Consider the following 20,369-nt stretch of genomic DNA (forward strand, 5'->3'; position numbering starts at 1 on the left):
CTCGGGAATCCTTTCATGAGTATTTAAAAACAAACAATCAAGACTCACGCATTTCTATTGAAATTTTACAAAAAAAAAAAAAAACAAATCTGGCAAAAACGACAGCAGAGCCTGTATAGAAACATGCAAATGAGTTGTGATTGATTTATCCTGGAGTAGAAGTGAAAGTTGGTCATAGTTCCCCAAAACATGACACTTTACTGTACAATTTTTAACCTGAGGCTTTGAACTCAACCTGTGTGTACATACACACCCCACTCCGGAGGCTAACAAATACAAGGTAATAAAAATATGGCCTGAGGACGGCCTTTCTCAGCTTCAGGTTTGTTTTTCCCGCACCCGTGGGGAACTTTTTGAACACCACAACCTCCAGGACTACTGGACACTGTACTTTCCGACACTGTACTTACGGACACTGTCACTGTTAATAAACGTATCCAGGTTTTTCCTAACCAAAAACTCTGGATGTTCAGTGGGACACATGCATTCATCAAATGCCGTAACACATCCTTCAGGTCAGGAGAGAAGTTACAATACAGCGCTGCCAGAACTGAGATTGACAAATCGGATTCAGTCTCAACGCATCCACCCCCACCCTGCAGCAGTACACTGAAGCTTCAGGAACATAAAGTGAGACGGGTACTGCGGACTGTGAACACCAAGAAGGCTGCTGGCCCTGACGGAGTGCCTGGGAAGGTGCTCAAAGCCTGTGCTGACCAGCTGACTGGGGTTTTCAATTGTTCCCTGCAACAATTCATCCCATCCTACAAGAAATCTGCCAACATTATCCATATCCCTAAAAACCCAACCATTGACAGCCCGAATGATTATAGGCCTGTTATATTACGCCTGTGATCATGAGGTGCTTTGAAAAGCTGGTCGCCTGCCACAGCAGGGATACAATCCCTCCCTCAGTTGACCCTCAACAGCTTGCTTATAGAGCAAATATGTCCACTAAGGACGCCATCGCCATAGCTCTACACACAGTACTGAGCCACCTGGAGCACCAAGGGAATTATGTAAGGATGCTTTTCATTGACTAAAGCTCAGCCTTTAACTCTAATTCCGGACATTCTGGCTGACAAACTCTCCCCCCTTGGACTATCCTCTACCATCTGCTACTGGATAAAGAACTTCTTAACCAACCGTCCACAAACTCTTAGACTTGGTCGCCACCTCTCCTCCTCCATTACAGTGAGCAATGGCTCCCCCAAGGCAGTCTACTAAGTCATCTTCTATACTCCCTGTACACATACGACTACATCGACCCACCAGTCTAACTTCATCAAATTTGCCGATGACACCACTATAGTCGGACTCATCTCAGGTGGGGATGAGTCGGCCTACACAGATGAGTTCAAAAAACTGTCTTGATTGATTGATTAGCCTCTCTGGTACTAAATTCTGGGGGCCAAGCTTCTTTTTGTTCTGTATTGTATGTCGGAGTGATAAAAAACAGGTTAAAAATGTTCTCTTTTAGTCGTCTAGTTTTAAAAATTCTGCGACCAACTTTGGTCTTGTCCAGAGGTCTTGGATAGTTAGATTTGTGGGGTCATTTGGACACGAAAAGAGATGCTCAGTATTGTGGGGGGGAAAAGTTGCATTTTGGGCAGGCATCTTGTATTCCTGGATCGATCCTGGACAGGTAGCTGTTTAGTTTCCTGCTGTAGCCTGATCTGAGCCTGGCAAGCTCGGATCTCACCTTCCTGCTCAGCAGTTTTTCTTCTTGGTTTATTAGAGGTGGTAGGGCATTGAGGACTTTGTTGGGTTTTGCCTTGTTGAGGATGTTTTGAACTTCTTTGGTGTGAATGGATTTGACGCATTGTTTGTAGTCTTCTTTGGTAGCATTTGGCTTGTCGTATTCTTTTTCTATTTCCTTGCCATGCTGTGTGATGATGGTCTTTTTCATCTTTCTTGGTTTCTGGTTTCCTTGAAGAAGTCTGCGACCTGGATGGCCTTCAAGATGGCATGCCGCCAGGTACTGCTTTCCGATCATTTCACAGTGCTCCTTCAGAGGCATAACCGCACACTCAGCATGCAGGTGGTCTATTGCTGACATAGAGAGACATCCAGATGCTATCCTGAGTGCTTGGTTTTGAATTGATTGAAGCCGGTTCCAGTGTGTGTCTTTTATTATTGGCGACGATACTGGGCTCGCATATTCAAGGACAGAGCGGACGATAGATTTGTATGTTAGGAGTAGTGTTTCTTTTTCACAACCCTAGCTGGAGCCTGCTAGTGATTTAAGTAGGTTCAGCTTTTTCTTTGCCTTTGCAACTGTCTGCTTGATGTGCGGGCCAAAACAAAACAGTATCAAATGTGACGGCAAGTAGTTTTGGCGTTTTTTCCAGTTTTACTGGTACCCCTTTGATGGTGATCTTGGGATGGAGGTTAGCTTCAGCAGTGGCTGGGGTAAACTAGGTCACTGTGGGTTTCTCCGGGGACACAACCAGCTGTCGTTCTTCTAAAAAATCTGCCAGCTTCTCCAAGAAGTTGTTGGCTTTGGCAGAAAGGGATTCGACGTCCGTACCTTTAACAAAGATTGAAATATCGTCCGCATATTGTATTAGCAAGACATCTTCAGGTATTGCAGGAAGGTTAGAGAGCTAGAAGTTGAATACTATTGGTGAGGTAACCGCTCCTTGCGGCACCCCTGTCCTGACATTGCGCGAGCTGGATGTAGCATTCCTGAAATTTACTCTTGATTGTCTTCCTGACAGGTAGCAGTTGAGCCATCTCTTTATACAGCTCGGTAGGGTGGTCAAATTCAGGTCTTTGAGTAGCTTTTCATGAGAGACCATATCAAATGCCTTGCTAAGGTCAATTTGGACTAGCAGGGTACGGTTTGCCGGTTCATTCTCATTAAAACCGCCTGCCACTGATTCTGTGAACTCGTGCAGAGCTGTGACAGTGGAGTGGTTTGACCTGAAGCCATGCTGGATGTCAGGGACTGGTAGATGTTCTGTGAGGGTTGGTAGAATAACTCGTTCTAGGATCTTTATGCTGGGACATAGAAAAGAGACAGGACGGTTTGATGAGGATTCATTTGCACGTTTACCAGGTTTAAGAAGAGGAATAATGATTGAGGACTTCCAGATTGCTGGAATCAAACTTGTTTTCATGGACAGGTTAAAAATGTCGGTTAAATATTGTAGTCCTTTGTCGCCTAAATGTTTAAGGTGAAGAGTAGATATTTTGTCTGGTCCTAAGGCTTTCGAAGCCTTGGCTTTCTTTATTGCTTCCTTTGTCTGGCTTATAGTAATTGGTTCTATGTTGTTGTTGTTTTTCTTCAGGTCTTTTGTAACTCGTCTTGCTGTTCTTGTTGTCTTGTGGGGTATTACTGATGAATATTTTTTGTTGAATTTGTCCGCTATTTTCTTTGGAGTTGTTATGTATTTACCTTTAAACTTTATTGCTTCATTGTTGCTTGCTTGTTTGCCACCATTTTAATGTTTTATCAGTCGAAATAGTTTGGTTGTGTCCGATTTTTTGTCTTCAATTGTTTCTTTCCATTTCTCTCTCCTATGTTTGTTTATAATTGATTCTATCTCTCTATTTAGTTGGGAGTCAGGGTCGCTTTGTCTTAATTCGTCTCTTGTTTTTATCTTGTCTATTGCTTCTGTTGGTACCTCGGGTAATATCGTTTTTATTCTTCCTGCTGGAATGGTTTTGTTGGCTATCTTATTTATAGTTTTCCTAAAATGTTGTTCACCCCTGTAGACATCTGTTGGGGCTGGAAGTCTGGAGAATATGTTTTCTGTTTCAGTCTGAAAGTCTTGCCAGTTAGCTTTACGAAAGTTGATGAAAATCCTATTGTCGCTGGTTGTTGGTCTGATGTCAGATTCTATCTCGATTATGATGGGAAGGTGGTCGGAACCAAGGTTGGTTTTGACCTCTCAGGAGGTGTAGGACATCAGGGATAGGCTTGCTAAGGATATGTCTGGTGATGATGGTTGTCCGTTTGTTGGTAGTCTTGTTGGGTTGTCTTCGTTAATAGTTCCAAAATCTGCATTTCCTATTTCGTCAGCAATGTCTCTGCCTCTGTCATTACTTAGTTGTGAATGCCAGTGTGTCGTGAGCGTTCAGGTCTCCTAGGATTAGGGTATCTTTCATCTGGAGGAAAGGAAGGATAGATGCAGAGTAGCCTGCGCCGCAGCTGCTAGTGGGAGAGATGTACAGATTGATGATGTTGATGTTGTCGACCTTGATGCCCTGGCTTTCCAGGTGATTGTCCTTTGGCAGGTCATGTATTTGCTGAAAATGGATGGCCTTGTGGACCAGGAATGCCAGGCCTCCACCTTTGTCTTTTGCCCTGTCTTCTCTTATAAGGGTAAAATCAGCCCTATTTGGGTCCTTTTGGTTTGGCATTAGTTTTGTTTCCTGGAGGGCAGCTATTTTCTTTTGTTCATCTATCCAATGGATGATTTCTGAAATCTTGTTTTTTATTCCATTGCAGTTAAATTGTAGAATTTTCAAGTTAAATTTTCTTTGGTCTTGGTCTGAGGGTGTAGACTGGGGTGGTTGACTTGGTTGACTTGGTTGACTTGATTGGCTTGGAAGACTTTGGTTATTCTTATGACTAGTACAGATCTGACAAGTAAAATTGACTGAGTATTCCTTTTCTGACTTGAGGTTGCTGCAGTTGTTCTTCTGACGCAGATGGCACCAGCCGAGGCAGTTGTTGCATCTTACCGACTTAGTATGATTATAAACTATTTTTTGACAAACAGGACAGACGTAGATTTATGGTCCAGGGATTGGTCTAGGATTAGGATAGATTCCGGCTCTGATTAATAGTATACGGACCAAACAAGCCGGAGTATGTTGGTCCTCAGTAAGAAACACAAAAAAACACAGAAGATAGAAGCTTGACCCCCTTCCTTGTAGGAGAGGGGGGTCTGGAGACTTTGCAGCTGCATAGCAGCTGGTAGTTGCACGCGAGGCAGGTGTTGAAGTTGTTGTAGTTCCTGCTCTCTTCTGACACGCTCTCCAATGGCAACCACAAACTGTCTTTGTGGTGCTCGGTGAACAATCTCACACTGAACACAACGAAAACTAAAGAAATAATCCTGGACCTTCACAAACACAGCACAGATCTGGCCCCACTCCGTTTCTGGTAATCTTCTATAGAGCTCTTGGGGAGAGCAAGCTGGTATACAGCATTAAAGCAGACAGAAAATCCATGCAGAGAGTGATCAACACCACCCGATCATCGGTTGCTCCCTGCCGTCACTGGATGATATTGCCAACCCTCGCTACCTCAGCTGAGAACATTGTTAGGGACCCACACCACCCTGTTCACAACCTGCTGCCCTCTGTCAGACGCTACATGTCTAACAAAGCACGTACAAATAGACTTGGGGACAGTTTTTTTCCCACAGCCATCAGGACTCTGAATTTGCATTCACACGACACACAATCCCTTCTGTGGAATAACTTTGGGGTGTGGAATAGCTATGTGCAATATCTTCTATTGTGCAATCCTTTAGAATGTACCTTGCCAGGATGCAACTTTTTATATCACTGATTTATGTATTTTACTGGCAAAACGTACTTTGTTGAGTAGCACCACCAATTTCGTTATACGCAGCTATATATGATGACAATAAAGGCTTTTGATTGATTGATTTTGATTTACACAACCTCCTAAGAGCAAAATGGTCAGAAAGATTTGTTCTTTCTGTCCTTCTTTGAACTAATATAGCTTCTGGAGGGGGGGTAAAAAAAACTCTGGGAAACGTGTTCCTTTTGGTCACTTAACCACTAGTTTCATGTGCGCATTCAACGGACCCCATTAGTTTCATATGCTTATTCACCGAACCCCACCGTTTTCATATGCACATTCATCGAACCCCACCAGTTTCATATGCGCATTCACCGAACCCCACTAGTTTTGTATGCGCATTTACCAAACCCCACCAGTGTCATATGCGCATTCACCAAACCCTACTTTAGTCTATAATCCCTATAAAGCGTGATGTGTGTATTCTTAGTGATTTCCACTTGAACTACGCATTAGCATCGCTTTTGTGAGTTTTTAATTTACGTCTTTGGTTTACAGTGTTTTTTTTTTCAAAAATAACACCCAAACATTGCTTGAATAGATCAAATTTGTCAGTCTTTCTTTTGAAATTGACCATCGGTTTTCCTTAATATTTCCTAAAAGGCATACTGCTTCTGTATATATAATACGGTGGCACCTCGAGGGCTTAATTCATTCCGGACTGAGCTTGTATGTCGGTTTACTCGTAATTCCATAGGAATTAACTAAAAACTAATTAATTCTTTCCAACCATCTGAAAAAAAAACAGGATATTGGATTGGAAAAATATTTTTATTTGTTGTAATTCGCAATCTATTAACAAAGTAAAAAATGCTTAGTGTCTTAATAGTAAGAAATTAGACAGATTTTGTGGAGGGAAAGAGGGGGGGATTATCAGAACATAAACAAGTTTAAATGGAATTGTATTACGATGTAGACACACTTAGAAATAAATTTAATCTAACCTTACACTTAAGTTAATTCTAATTTTGTTTTAAATGTTTATACCTTTCTTCCGGGTTGGCTCTATTTGCCCCGCCTCCACCCTGACTTTCAGATGCAACCTATCAAAGGATATTTGCTTTTGTTTTCCCTTAAAAATATACATGATGCACACAAATATCCTCACAATAGGATAACGCACGACCATTTGCCAACGAGAAGTGGTATAAACTTCTCGTATTAGCGATCGCTCCACCATTCGCACTGACCAACGGGAAAAGAAACACTGAAAAAATGCAACACTCCGCCCACTGCTCGTACAGACATTACACGACCAGAGCGACATTACCCAAGGGAGTTGCCACCAGAAAGACAGTGCCCATGATGTTCTTATGAGTAGCCTCTCACGTCCGCTGTGGTGCTCGGATGTTTGGTCACCGGTCTTTTGGTCGCCAGTCTTTTGGTCGCCGGTCAATTGGTGACAGAGAGTTTACTGAAACCAGCTCTCAAAATTATATTCACGAGAGAGTTTAATATCTAACAGAGTTTAATATCTAAAAGAGAGAGTTTCATATCTAAGAGAGAAAGTTTAATATCTAAAAGAGAGAGTTTAATATCTAAGTACTGTTGAAAACAGTAGATATTTAGATATTAAACTCTCATGAATATAATTTTGAGAGCTGGTTTCAACAGTACGTAGATATTAAGCAGTACTTAGATATTAAGCAGTACTTAGATTTTAAGCAGTACTTAGATATTAAGCAGTACTTAGATTTTAAGCAGTACTTAGATATTAAGCAGTACTTAGATTTTAAGCAGTACCTAGATATTAAGCGGTACTTGGATATTAAACTCTCATTTAGATATTAAACTCTCTCTCTTGAATATAATTTTGAGAGCTGGTTTCAACAGTAAACTCGCTGTCACCGGCGACCCAAAGACCAGCAACTAAAGACCGGCGACCTCAAGACTGGCGACGTCAAGACCGGCGACCTCAACACCGGCGACCTCAAGACCGGCGACCTCAAGACCGGCGACCTCAAGACCGGCGACCTCAAGACCGGCGACCTCAAGACCGGCGACCTTAAGACCGGCGACCTCAAGACCGGCGACCTCAAGACCGGCGACCTCAAGACCGGCGACCTCAAGACCGGCGACCTCAAGACCGGCGACCTCAAGACCGGCGATCTCAAGACCGGCGATCTCAAGACCGGCGATCTCAAGACCGGCGACCTCAAGATCGGCGACCTCAAGACCGGCGACCTCAAGACCGGCGACCTCAAGACCGGCGACCTCAAGACCGGCGACCTCAAGACCGGCGACCTCAAGACCGGCGACCTCAAGACTGGCAACCTACAGACCGGCGACCAAACGTCGGGTCACGGTCCGCTGTATACTCATATCAAAATTTGTCTCGTATCTCAAGATAAATATTTGCCCCAAATATTACTTGTATCTCAAGTTGCTCGAATGTTGAGGCATTACTGATCATTTCTTGTTTGTATACAGACGCTCCCCTACTTACGAACAAGTTAGGTTCCAAGCGCTTGTTCATAAGTTGAAATTGTTCAAATTGAAGTTGATTCAGTGCTATATTGTGTATTATAATTTATGTTCAATGCCTTTGCTAAGTATATTGATGGGTTATATAAGTGCATTTGTATGTTTAAGGCTTGTATAAATAACCAGCATTGGTTTGTACTGAAAAAAAAACATTTAATCAAATGGAGATTATACATACCGTACTGTATACATACATTAGAGAAATGGAGAGATTTACTAGAAACTGGCTGAAAGAAGCTATCTAATGACGATTCCACAGTTTTCTTCTTTTTTTTCATCATAAATGCGGTTGCACTGTATGGCATCATTCAATTTATTTGCATCCTTTGTGCAACGTTCAATATTTGGGTCCTGCTGCTCGATCTTTCTGTCTATAAATGGTACAGACGGTCGAACGATTCAAGTTGTGTTCCCGTGCCACGCTAACCACTTCCTCACGCACTTTCTCATTTTCTGAATCGCTATTCTCATTAGGGTCGCATGGGGCCAGCCAATCGCGAGGGACACAAGGATTCGGACAACCATGCACACTCACCCATTCCTAGGGGCAATATAGAGTGTCCAATCAGCCTCCAATCCATGTTTTTTGGAATGTGGGAGGAAACCGGAGTACGCAGAGGAAACCCACACAGGCCCGGGGAGAACATGTAAACTCCACACAGATGGACATGACACGTATTTGAACACAGGACCCCAGTGCTGTGAGGCCGACCTGCTAACCACTCGCGCCGCCAGGCCGCCCACTTTTCACCAATCATGCCAAAAGGAGTTCCTATCACAATCACAATCTTCTGCATTCCAAAGTGATGGCTAGGCTTTGACCTCGGCGGTTATCTATAATCCTTATAAAGCGTGTCTTATGGATGGGTGTGTATGTGAAGATTCTCTCGCTAGGTTTGTTTAAATCGTGCAACGCAGATAGTTGATTTTTGTTTTTATGGTGGCCAGAAACGGCTGTCGGATCCTAATAGACAAGTGATTGCATTTCTTCACCTTCTATAATTTTGTAAACTCAATCTTTTATTTGTTAAACACCCATTTTTCAAAAGTTTTTTTTAAATAGCCCAACAATTGTCGTTTGGTTCTAAACTGCTTGTGCAATATATATATATATATATATATATATATATATATATATATATATATATATATATATATATATATATATATATATATATATATATATATATATATATATATATATATATATATATATATATATATATATATATATATATATATATATATATATATTTTTTTTTTTTTTTCAAATTCAACATAGTCATACCTCACTTTAGAACATTGTTACTCTACACTGGGCTCTCATTCTATCTCATCTAATGACAATAAATGCGTTCAATTAAATTCAATTGGCTGTCTCACAACAACCACTGTCCATGTTTCAAGATTCTCTCTAACATACCTGTCCACCTCGGCTAAATGCTCCCCTGACTAATGATTGAAATTCCCTTTATTAAGCAATTAAAAACCATACAAATGAAACAGCACACATTTTCACACACACAAATGGCACACGCAAGTATAAAACAGCGGTTCTTAACCAGGGTTCCGTGAGTCGTTCGTTCTCGGGGGTTCGGTGGAGCTTCTTCACATCGACTAATCATGTCTATTCACAATAATATGCCGCACTTGACCCTCACTGACTGCAGATGATCACGTGACATTGCTTGGCCAATCAGTGTTGCAAGGAATTTCTATATCTTGAATTATAAAATAATCGCCTTTTATGTTACACTAAAGTAGGGTTCGGTCCCTCCAACAAAGCCAAGAAAAGCTGGTCTAAAATGTACAACAAAGTGGACGGCTTTCGGCTTTGGTAGAACGGGCTCTTGTTGCCATCTGACGGACAAACACGGGTTCTACGTCTCCCAGTATACTGGCTGCAGAGGGAACTTTTAGCAGCGAACATATTCATATGCTTTATTTTTTTTTTACGACATTAATAAATAATTGCCTTAGAATTTTCTTTCATTTTTGTTCCCTCATCTTTCATACAAAATGGGGACACTGACCAATTTTAAAGGGTCGATTTGGTAGTTGTGTGAGGATGGTAAGACGAATTAGAAAATTTACAAATAAACCCTACTTTGGACATTTTCAAGTTATGAAAAAAGTAGAGCCTCCACCGAACCCCCAGGTTTCGATTGAACCCATGTTAAGAACGACTGTGGTAGGCACTTATTCAGGGAACAGTTTGAAACATTGGATGTTTACTTCAGTGCCTCTTAAAATATTTTTTACGTTAAAAAGTCTTAATAATGAGTCATCACCTTATTGTGGGGGTCTAGGGTTGAAGTCACTGAGGTGGTTAAAAGCTCCTCGTTGGCAAGGCCCCGGGTGTTGATGAGATCCGCCCGGAGTTGCTAAAGGCTCTGGATGTTGTGGGGTTTGCTTGGTTGACACACCTCTACAACATCACATGGACATTCGGGACAATTGGATTGGAAGACCGGGGTTGTAGTTTCACATTTTGAATAGGGCAACCAGAGGGTGTGTTATAATTACCATATTTTCACGACTATAAGGTTTCATCTAAAGAGAATCAGCACTTCCAAGTCTGGGACCATGGTCCTAAGTCGGAAAAAAGGTGGCATGCCTCTCATGGTCAGGGAAGAACTCCTTCTCCAAGTGGGGGATTTTAAGTGTTTTGGGGTCTTTTTCACGAGTGAGGGAAGAATAGAGGAGGAGATCGACAGAAATTAAGGGTTGTGATAGAAATCCAAATGCGAGTTACAGCCTTAATGTATGTACAGTCTGAAATGATTAAATTGTTTTTGCAGTGTTATTATTATCCCCTTTGCTGTCACTGCTTTCCATAAAGGTTAATATGGTTGAAACAGACGTCACCAGAATGGCCTCTGACTATGCTGATCCCGAACTGGAGGTTTTCCGGAAAATAGTACGTTCAGTCCTCTATAATACATTTTTGGCAACACTCATAATAAATAAATCATTAATAATTGGCAAATTCATATAAGAATGTTATGTGATAAAAGCCTTCTCTCATGGTAAGATGGACCTGGTTGTGGAGTCGGAAACTGGCAGTGTCTACTCCACTGAAATTCTCAATTTGAATTCCACTGTAACCAAAAAATCAAAGAAGAGAGAGACAGAACAGCTACTCAATCGATTTGTGAGCGACAATTGGCTCATTGAGGTAAGAGCAACGCCATGGTAACCGGAGCATTCTGTTCTTATGTCATGCAAAGATGTGTGATTGAGTGAAATCATAGAAGTATCAGAGTTTTATTGCCAGCTCAACTTTGAGGAAGACATGGTAACACAATACCTCACGCGCAAATGTCAAAGTTAAAGCCCGTGGGCCACATCTTGTCCGAGAATGAATTATCTATGGCACCCGGGAGAATAATTGATAAGTATTGGAACTGGTCGTAGCAGCCCGCTGGTGTTTTGCGTACGCCTATACTACATTACCCAAAATGCAATGGTGGTGCGCAAACTCACTGCAGTGCAGCAAGTGGGCATCAGTATTATTCATCAGCTATATATATATATATCTCTATCTCTCTATCTCTCTCTCTCTATCTCTCTATCTCTCTCTCTCTATCTCTCTATCTCTCTATATCTATATCTCTATATCTATGTGTGTATATATGTGTATATGTATATATGTATATGTATATATGTATACATGTGTGCGCGCGCGTGCGTGTACGTGTACATATACACACATATATACGGTGCTGCCTTTGTGTGTGTAAAATACAGAAATCGTTAACTCGTTATTGACCGGCGCCCAAACGTCGGTCGCCCAAACGTCTTGTGGCGATTCGACCGGCCACGTTACTGAGGCATAGAAAATAATTGATTTATTTATAATAATTTAATCCTAAAAGTACTTTATTTATTCGGGTATAATGTGCAAAATTTTGAAAAACAAGCAAATTTCAGGTTATACATGAATCCCGGTGAAAAATTGCCCTCTGCCGGTGAAAAGGTCCCCTCCGCAGCAGCCTTTATGTATAATCGGAGACGTAGAACCTGTCTTTGTCGGACAGATGGCGGCAATCTACCTTCTTTTACAAAAGCCAGCCCTCTTCAAATAGCCTTGGCAAGTTTCTAAGATAATATAGGGTTGTAAAAATTGAAAAAAAAGTTGCTTCAGGGAAATGAGTCTGCCCAGGGAGCGCTATCCTTGCCCAAGAAGAATCGAATCAATTATTTGGTGAGTCAAACTTTGAAAATGTTGAAATATTATGATGATTAATTTGTCTTTAATGATTTAAAATTGTAAATTCCATTAGTGAAATGTGTTCATATTGGCAGTAGTTTGTTTTACCAGGTTTCCATACCATATGTTGTGAATACATCTTTTGTCATGGCGACGTGTGTTCAGCATTGTTACCACTACTGGTGCAATCCTTGGTGTGAGATGAAAAAAATCCTAAAAGAAAGAAAAAAAACTTTTTGTCACAAATTGTGGGTGCACGTTATACATGGGTGTGCATTATACTCAAATAAATACGGTAATCACTGTGTTGGGTTCTATAGACTACGTGCGATCATTTCAATATGTTTGAATAAACATTGAATCAGTCCGGTCCACGGCTTATGGAAAATATTTCTTTCTGTCCCTCTCTTTGCCCTGACTTAATGGCATTAACATTAAAACTTTTTGTAAGAACTCACTCGCAGGTAATGTTTTGTCATGCATGTGTTAATTATGTAAATTCTGTCAAATCTAGAAATAAACTCTTTTGTCTTTTTTTCTGTGTAGAAAAGGGGTGAATACTGTTTATCCACTAGATTCATCATCGAGATGGCCCAATACATTCGCACGATGTATCAGGACCAGGTCAAAGATTGCCACATCTGTCGCAACATTGTGTTCCAGGTGTGGAAAAAAAAACTCATCACCAAGTAACATTCTTCCTCAATCACAGCAATTGATGTCGGTAGACGTCCTATACATTTCGACGGAAAGGGCTGGCAAGTCTGCTCACCCTTCAAGTTCAAATTCATTGAATGTCCATTGCTATTAATGGCACTGAAACATAATCATTCGTGGTCGACCTCTCTATTCAAATATATTTGTCGACCATTGTGTCAAACCAATAGGTGACAAGAATCCTTTAAATTTATTTTTCAGAGCCAAATCTGTGACAATCCATCGTGTGGCATAAAAATGCACCTTCCCTGCGTGACCAGATTCTTCCGAGGAACAACTGAGCCTCAGTGCCCTGCTTGTAAAGACATTTGGCCTCATGAAATACCTGGTATGCATCTTTAAAGAAAATAGAAACACACGCCAGTCCCCCTGCTTGTTTTGAACCAAAAGGCAATTGTTGCACTTTTTTTTAAAAAAAAATCTCTTTTTAAAAATGTTTGTTTAACAAATTAAAGATGAAGTTTACACACTTGGAGAAGGTGAAGAAATTCAATCACTCGTCTTGTTTAGCATCCGACAGCCGTTTTCTCTGTAAAACATTTCAAATCACAGTTTGCATGGTTTGGACAAACGTAGTGAAAGAATCTTAACATACACACACACACTCACACGCCCATCAATCACGTATTATAAGGATTATAGATTAATTTATTATTGTTATTGGCACTCTGTTCAATAGCCATTTGACCGATTGACACGAAATTAACTGAAAATATAGGTATTTACCTTCAGTTTCAGGAACAGCTTTTGGCTTTTCAACAACCCACTCAATTTAATAATTATTAATTTATTACTGTTATTAGTATATGGAGTTAGACTGGTGGGTTGGTGTACAGTCGTTTGTGTACAGGGAATGTGGCTCTCATTTCTAAAACAAATTTGAGGAAAATTGGAAATTAGCAATTTTGTACTAGACGCTCAAGATTTAGCAAGGTCCTTCATGGCCAACATGAGCATTTGAAAATTATGATATAGCAATGCAAAATTCCTTATGGAGACCGTGTTATCTAAAGATTAATGGCTTGGACAAAACTCGAGCAGAATACAATATATTGGCCACCAAGATATAATCAATCGTTTAGATCGAGGTGGAAAATATTTGGGAATTTGAAATTGATCTGTGAATTTTCCAATAAGACCTTTTTAGGGATGGCATTGACAAATTATGGCGGAAACATTTTGTCAAATGAAATTTTAATGAAAAGGCAGCAGCAAAGTCCCAAATTGAAACTTAGGGTGTGGATGAACAAATACTAAGCTGTTTCGCGAAATAGGGATTTTGGTAGCATTGGGGGGAACACCAAATTTGTAGATAAGATTTTTTGGGTGGGCTACTAGATTGACTCATGGGAAGTCACATGTCTCAACAAGGGGGGTGTTGGGCTGAATGCAGCGCCACTGTAAAACTTTTGGATTATTTCTTTTCTAAACATAAAAATCTTCTGGAAGGGATTGTTTGATCTGTGCTCCACATAATCTCCAGGGGCAATACAAGACCTAAGCGTGGTCAATCCCTTCAAAAATATATCAATTTCAAAGACTCAGTATGGATATTATCAAATTAAATGACAGTGAGGGGAAGAAGTATTGTATATTTGCTGTAGATGTTTTCTTCAAATGGGTTTTAAAATTTTCCGACTATTTATTTGATTGATGATACAAATTGTCACTGCTCGACAGCTCAGTGGTTAGCGCATCAGCCTCACGGTGGGCATTCTGGGTTCAAATCCAGTTCGGACCACCTGTGTGGAGTTTTTTTATTCTACCAGGGCCCGCGTGGGTTTTCTCCAGGTACTCCGGTTTCCTCCCAAATTCCAAAGACAAGCATGGTAAGATGATTGGACATTCTAAATTACCCATACATGTACATGTAAACAATTGTTTTATTATGCTGGACTTAACTATTGTAGTAAGTGGAAACATTTGGAGATTTGGATTGAAAGCCCATTTGAAATGCTCTGTTCAGGTTTAATGAGTGGACTGTTACAATTAGATATGGCTAAATGGTGTAGCCTCTAGCGTACCACACTGTAATGCAGTATGCCAGGATGCTCTCCACAGTGGCTCTATAGAAGGTTACCAGAAGCTTAGTGTCCAAGTTGTTGTTCCTGAGTATCCTGAGGAAATGGAGTCTTTTCTGGGCCTTCTTCACTACTGCCGTGGTGTTTGTAGACCAGGAGAGCTTATCCGTGACGTGGACCCCCAGGAATTTAAAGGACTGGACCCTGTCTACACATACTTCATTTATGAGGAGTGGGGACAGATTGGTCCTGTGTTTGCGAAAGTTCAGGGTTATTTCTTTAGTTTTCGTGGTGTTCAGTTTGAGATTGTTCACCGAGCACCACGAAGACAGTTTGTTGACCTCATCTCAGTAGGCCGACTCATCCCCTCCTGAGATGAGTCCGACCACAGTGGTGTCATCGGCAAATTTGATGATGAAGTTAGACTGGTGGGTTGGTGTACAGTCGTGTGGGAGTACAGAAGAGGACTCAGTACACAGCCTTGAGGGGAGCAAGTGCTCAGTGTAATGGAGGAGGAGAGGAGGGGACCAAGTCTAAGAGTTTGTGGTCCGTTGGTTAAGAAGTTCTTTATCCAGCAGCAGATAGCAAAGGATAGTCCAAGGTGGGAAAGTTTGTCAGTCAGAATGTCCGACCTAATGGTGTTAAAGGCTGAGCTATAGTCAATGAAAAGCATGCTCACATAGTTCCCCTGGTGCTCCAGGTTGCTCAGTGCTGTGTGTAGAGCCACGGCGATAGCATCCTCAGTGAACCTGTTAGCTCTATAAGCAAACTGGTGAGGGTCAACTGAGAGTGGGATCGATTCAAAACTTACCTTTAAGGAAAAATCTTAAGAAAATTCATCACATGTAGAATTTCTCAGATATTGTGTGAATCAAAAGCACATTATTACGGTCAATATCATAAGGAGGTTAATATGCCTGTCTTGGTGTATAGAAAATATCAAATTATTCAGTTTGAAAACAGAAACGTCTATCTTGATGAGAACCCGATGCTTTCTAATTACAGAAATTACAATTTTCTTACCAAAGTTTAAGATGTTGTGGCGCCGTTCAAGCGGGAGCCTGTGGCAGTAGCTCTGCACCAAGGGTGTCAGACTCTTATGTTTTTCATGTTTTACAGCCCTTCTATCTTTTTTTAAATGACATTTTAATATTTCCTAATACATTCTTTTTTACTTTACTTTGTACTTTATACTTTTTACTTTAATGTTTTTACAACTTTCCTTGTTCTGTTAGCCTGGCATCTTTCGGCCACTTCTTTTTTTTGGGGGGGGGGGGGGGGGGGGTTGGGGGACCAGCCAGCAATGCCTACGCTGTCACACACATGGAACTAGCTGTTACAATACGCAGCAGAAGGAGCAACACCTCGGTACCGCCGGAGGTCTGGAGCTGGACAAAAGTGCTGGGAGAAGAGGCAACGCTTCTGACCAACCATTCCATCGTGGGATGGGATGGAAGAGCTGTCGGCCCCTACCAGCAACGGAGTCAAGGTTTTCTGCCCTGCTGCTGTTTTCTTCAGCTTCAAGAGCGACTCTGCGTATTCTCCACCTTGGTCACAGTCTGCAGCAGTTCCCCATCTCGTGGAAGACTTCCTCTGTGTGGTTCCAGTTTTTGTCCAACTTTACAACGTCTTTTTGAGTCCGATTCAGTTACCGCAACCAAAATGGCGCTGTTTAAGCGGCAGCCGGCGGCCACGGTAGCTCTGTCCACTCTTGTTTTTTGTGTTTTTGCTGCTTTTATGTTTTAATGATTTGATGATTACATTTACTTTGATTTGCTTTGTACTTTTGCTTTTGCTTTGCTGTTCTGTGGGGTTCCAGTTTTTGTCCAATTTTACGTCTTTTTGAGTCCGATTCAGTTACCGCAACCAAAATGGCGCTGTTTAAGCGGCAGCCGGCGGCCACGATAGCTTTGTCCACTCTTGTTCGTTTTGTGTTTTGCGGCTTTTATGTTTTAATGATTTGATGATTCCATTTACTTTGATTTGCTTTGTACTTTGTGCTTTTGCTTTGCTGTTTATTTTGTCTAATCACCCTCTTGCTACTGCCACAATGTAATTTCCCGAACACGGGATGAATAAAGTTATCCAATCCAGCCATATTGCTTCTAATGTCAAAATATCTCAATTATTTCGGTCCTGATAGCTTAGTAGCTCCCGACTAGTGAGGAACTCTGTGGATCAGCTTGGAAGAGTGATTCAGCATAATTTCAACCTCAGTCTCCATCTGCAGAAGTTTTGTGGAAAACTTCCTGTGAGCTTCCAGTTCCAAGGACTGTGAATCCCAGGGAGCCCAACCACTTCAGACTATTGGTATTAAGCTCTCACCTTATCAAGATAATGGAGAGGATCATCTTGAGCCCCCTGGTAAATACAGACCTAGACCCCCTGTAGTTTTCCTATTGTCCAGGCATTGGTGTGGAACATGCAAGCATCTACCTAATGCACAGGTCTGTTTCACACTTGGAGATCATGGGAAGCATGGTGAGTGTCATGTTTTTTGACGTGCTTTTAACACCATTCAGCCTACACTCACAGAAGGGCCACAATATGTGAAATTTCAGGACTGTGTGTCTGATGTGGTAGTTTGCACCACGGGGGCACCTACCACCTCCAGAGGTTGTCTGATGACACCGCCATTGTTGGATCAGTGACGGACAGGGACGACTTGCAGTAGAAGGGCGTCATCACAGCCTTTATTGACTGGTGTGGGGAAAACCCCCTCTACATCAACGCCAATAGACAAAAGAAATGGTGATCGATTTCTGGAGGAAGCCCCAAAAGAGCACACAGGTGAACATCCAGGGAACACATTGAAATTTTGGAGAATTTTAAGTACCTGGATATTCACCTCAACAACAAACTGGACTAGCACACAAACACAGATGCCCAGTACAAGAGGGGCGAGCCTAGCTGGCAACTTCCCCGGAATTTTTAGAGTTTACTCCGGACAGGTAATGCAAACTCCGGGACTCCTGACAACCTCCCTAAACTCTGGAAATCCAAAGAATTGTCACTTAATTTTTTTGTAGCAACCATTTCGGAAGAGTACCACATTTCCAATTTAAATGCCTCGAAATTCACACCATCGCTACGGCTTCCACCATCTTGATTCAACTGCACTGTAAATCAGATGAATCATCCGAGTTACAAGTTCTGATGAATTATTCGTCTTGTGTGACTACAGTGTGGCAATCGATTCGGATTCGATTGCATTGATTGGTAGCCTCTATCACTTTAACATTTTCAGTGTTTTTTGGGGGTAGTACACAAAATGAATAACAAGCACATATACAAAATCTACCCGTTTAAAATGCATGGGAACAAGAGAAATCAACCGGGATGCAACAGCGATACGAACATGAACACAAACACATGAACGCACATTTAATAAACTGCTTCTGCAATTCTGGTTGACGGACATTTTGGGGGGAAAAAATATACAAAGACGATTTCCTTTGACAACTTTTAATAATGTTTATAAAATGCCCAAGATTAAACATCAGCAAAGTGGGCACTTCTTGTGAGCACGTTTCCAGGATTTTTTTTCTACGAAGTTGTAAAATTTGTTTCTCCCGTTTTTTCTGATTTGTGCTGTTGCAATGGTGGCTGCTTCCTCCTCAGCCGCCTTCTCGTTGAATTTCTCGTGTATTGCCGAGCATTGCATTTACTCATGATCCGTTGAGAGTTCGTTCAGGATGTTTTTCCACAAAGTCGGAAAGTTTTTTTCTTCCCCATTCTTTCTGATTTGTTCAGTTGCAATGATGATGACTGCTTCCTCATAGGCTGGGTTCTTGTTTAATTCCTTGTGTGTTGTCGAGCTCTGCATTTACTCATGCTTCATTTTGGTGCACATCCACCAACTAACCTATCAACGTTCTCATTACCGACCACATCACCTGTCCCTGTAGCACAATTTTGCACACCGCAGGCTGCAGTTCAGGTCGAGGCACTCGGCTACAGCTTCCCCAAGAAGTTTAAGCAGACAATGGGTCAAAGAAAAATCAAAGAGTTGTTGCAAAACAGACAAAAGTCCAGTATGGTGTAGAGAGCTAAGCAATGCATATACTTTTTGGGAGTTTTCGTAACTTGGATATTTTTCTTATCTCGAGGCACTCATTTGCATATAAAAAGCCTTAATAACCTGGAAATGGAAGCGCAACCACCAATTTTGTATTTCCACCATAAACAATTTTTTGATACAACAATCACACAATAATAGTAACATCACGACTTATCACAGAATCTAACTTTAAGTGCCAACCTTTTATAACGAAATACTTTTTTTGTCAATTACAGAAATCGAGGAACATCTATCAGAGTCCAGCAAATGAAGACTAAAGGACAATTTATGTTCTTTTTTGGTGTATATTTTTTTTAAACAGACTTAGAATTTGGTTCCTATTCACTTTGTTAATATGTTATGATTCATTGGGTTTTTGTCCAAACAGAAAGCAATAAGTGTTTTTTAAATGTATTTTTGTCTTCTCAGAACTTGAACTCTAAATTATCTTTCTTATTAAAAATGCTTCTTAATTCATGACTGATTCTGAAAATATCTGTACAGTGATACCTTGACATACGAGTGCCCCGACATACGAGGAATTTGAGATATCGGTAAAAATATTAAGCTTGAGATACGAGACAAATTTTGAGGTACGAGCAATCGAAACAGCCAGGTTGCCAGGCTGCAAAAGGCTCTTTATGATCACTTGTAGGTCACTTGAAGGCATGCGTGTTCTCGGCATTGTACACTAGTAGCGGCTTAATTTTAAAGTCACCGCTCGCATTAGCACACAACGCTAGCGTTAAGCGGTCCTTCATGAGTTTGTGTCCTGGTTATACCTTCTCCACTGCCACGATGAATGTCCACCTGGGCATCTTTTTCCAAAAAAGACCAGTTTCATCACAGTTGAAAACTTGCTGGGGGATTTAACTTTCCTCAGTGATACTCAAGGCAAATGTCTTGATGCGTCCTGCTGCATAAGGATGGAGGAAATGGTTGACGTATTCCTCATATTGCCTAGCAAGCTCATTAACAAGTACCCCACTCATATTTTTCAATTATTTCGTTTCATGTCCATTGTCAACGCCTTTTCTTTGCAGAACTCTGCCGATCCATCGTAATATCGTTTACCGGTAAATGTACCTAACATGCGGGAAGAAGTGGTCGTAGAAATATTTTATACACGATAGAGATGCAAAAAAGACACTGCCATGGCCACCTGGCTTGGTCGCATCACAAAATTTTGATCGTATCTCGGGCGAATTATTCGATCGAAATTTTCTTCGTAAGACAAGAATGTCGTAGGGCAGAGCGGTCGTATCACAAGGTGCGACTGTATTGCCTTTGATACGTTTAACTGCTTTGAAC

General features: G+C 41.2%; 1 protein-coding gene across 1 annotated transcript in view; it reads left to right on the top strand.

Moving 5' to 3' along the window:
• Positions 1–19,535, top strand: part of nsmce1 (NSE1 component of SMC5/6 complex) — a 20,411-nt gene extending 876 nt beyond the window's left edge. Inside the window, exons 3-7 of the mRNA XM_077718959.1 lie at positions 10,890–10,967; positions 11,082–11,225; positions 12,807–12,923; positions 13,179–13,305; positions 19,295–19,535. Coding sequence (XP_077575085.1) covers positions 10,890–10,967; positions 11,082–11,225; positions 12,807–12,923; positions 13,179–13,305; positions 19,295–19,329 — 501 coding nt within the window. The 3' untranslated portion in view covers positions 19,330–19,535. The remainder of the gene's footprint in view (positions 1–10,889; positions 10,968–11,081; positions 11,226–12,806; positions 12,924–13,178; positions 13,306–19,294) is intronic.
• The last annotated feature ends 834 nt before the right edge of the window (positions 19,536–20,369 follow it).

The sequence above is a fragment of the Stigmatopora nigra genome, chromosome 6 (genome assembly GCF_051989575.1).
Source record: "Stigmatopora nigra isolate UIUO_SnigA chromosome 6, RoL_Snig_1.1, whole genome shotgun sequence".
In the NCBI taxonomy this organism is placed as follows: Eukaryota; Metazoa; Chordata; class Actinopteri; order Syngnathiformes; family Syngnathidae; genus Stigmatopora; species Stigmatopora nigra.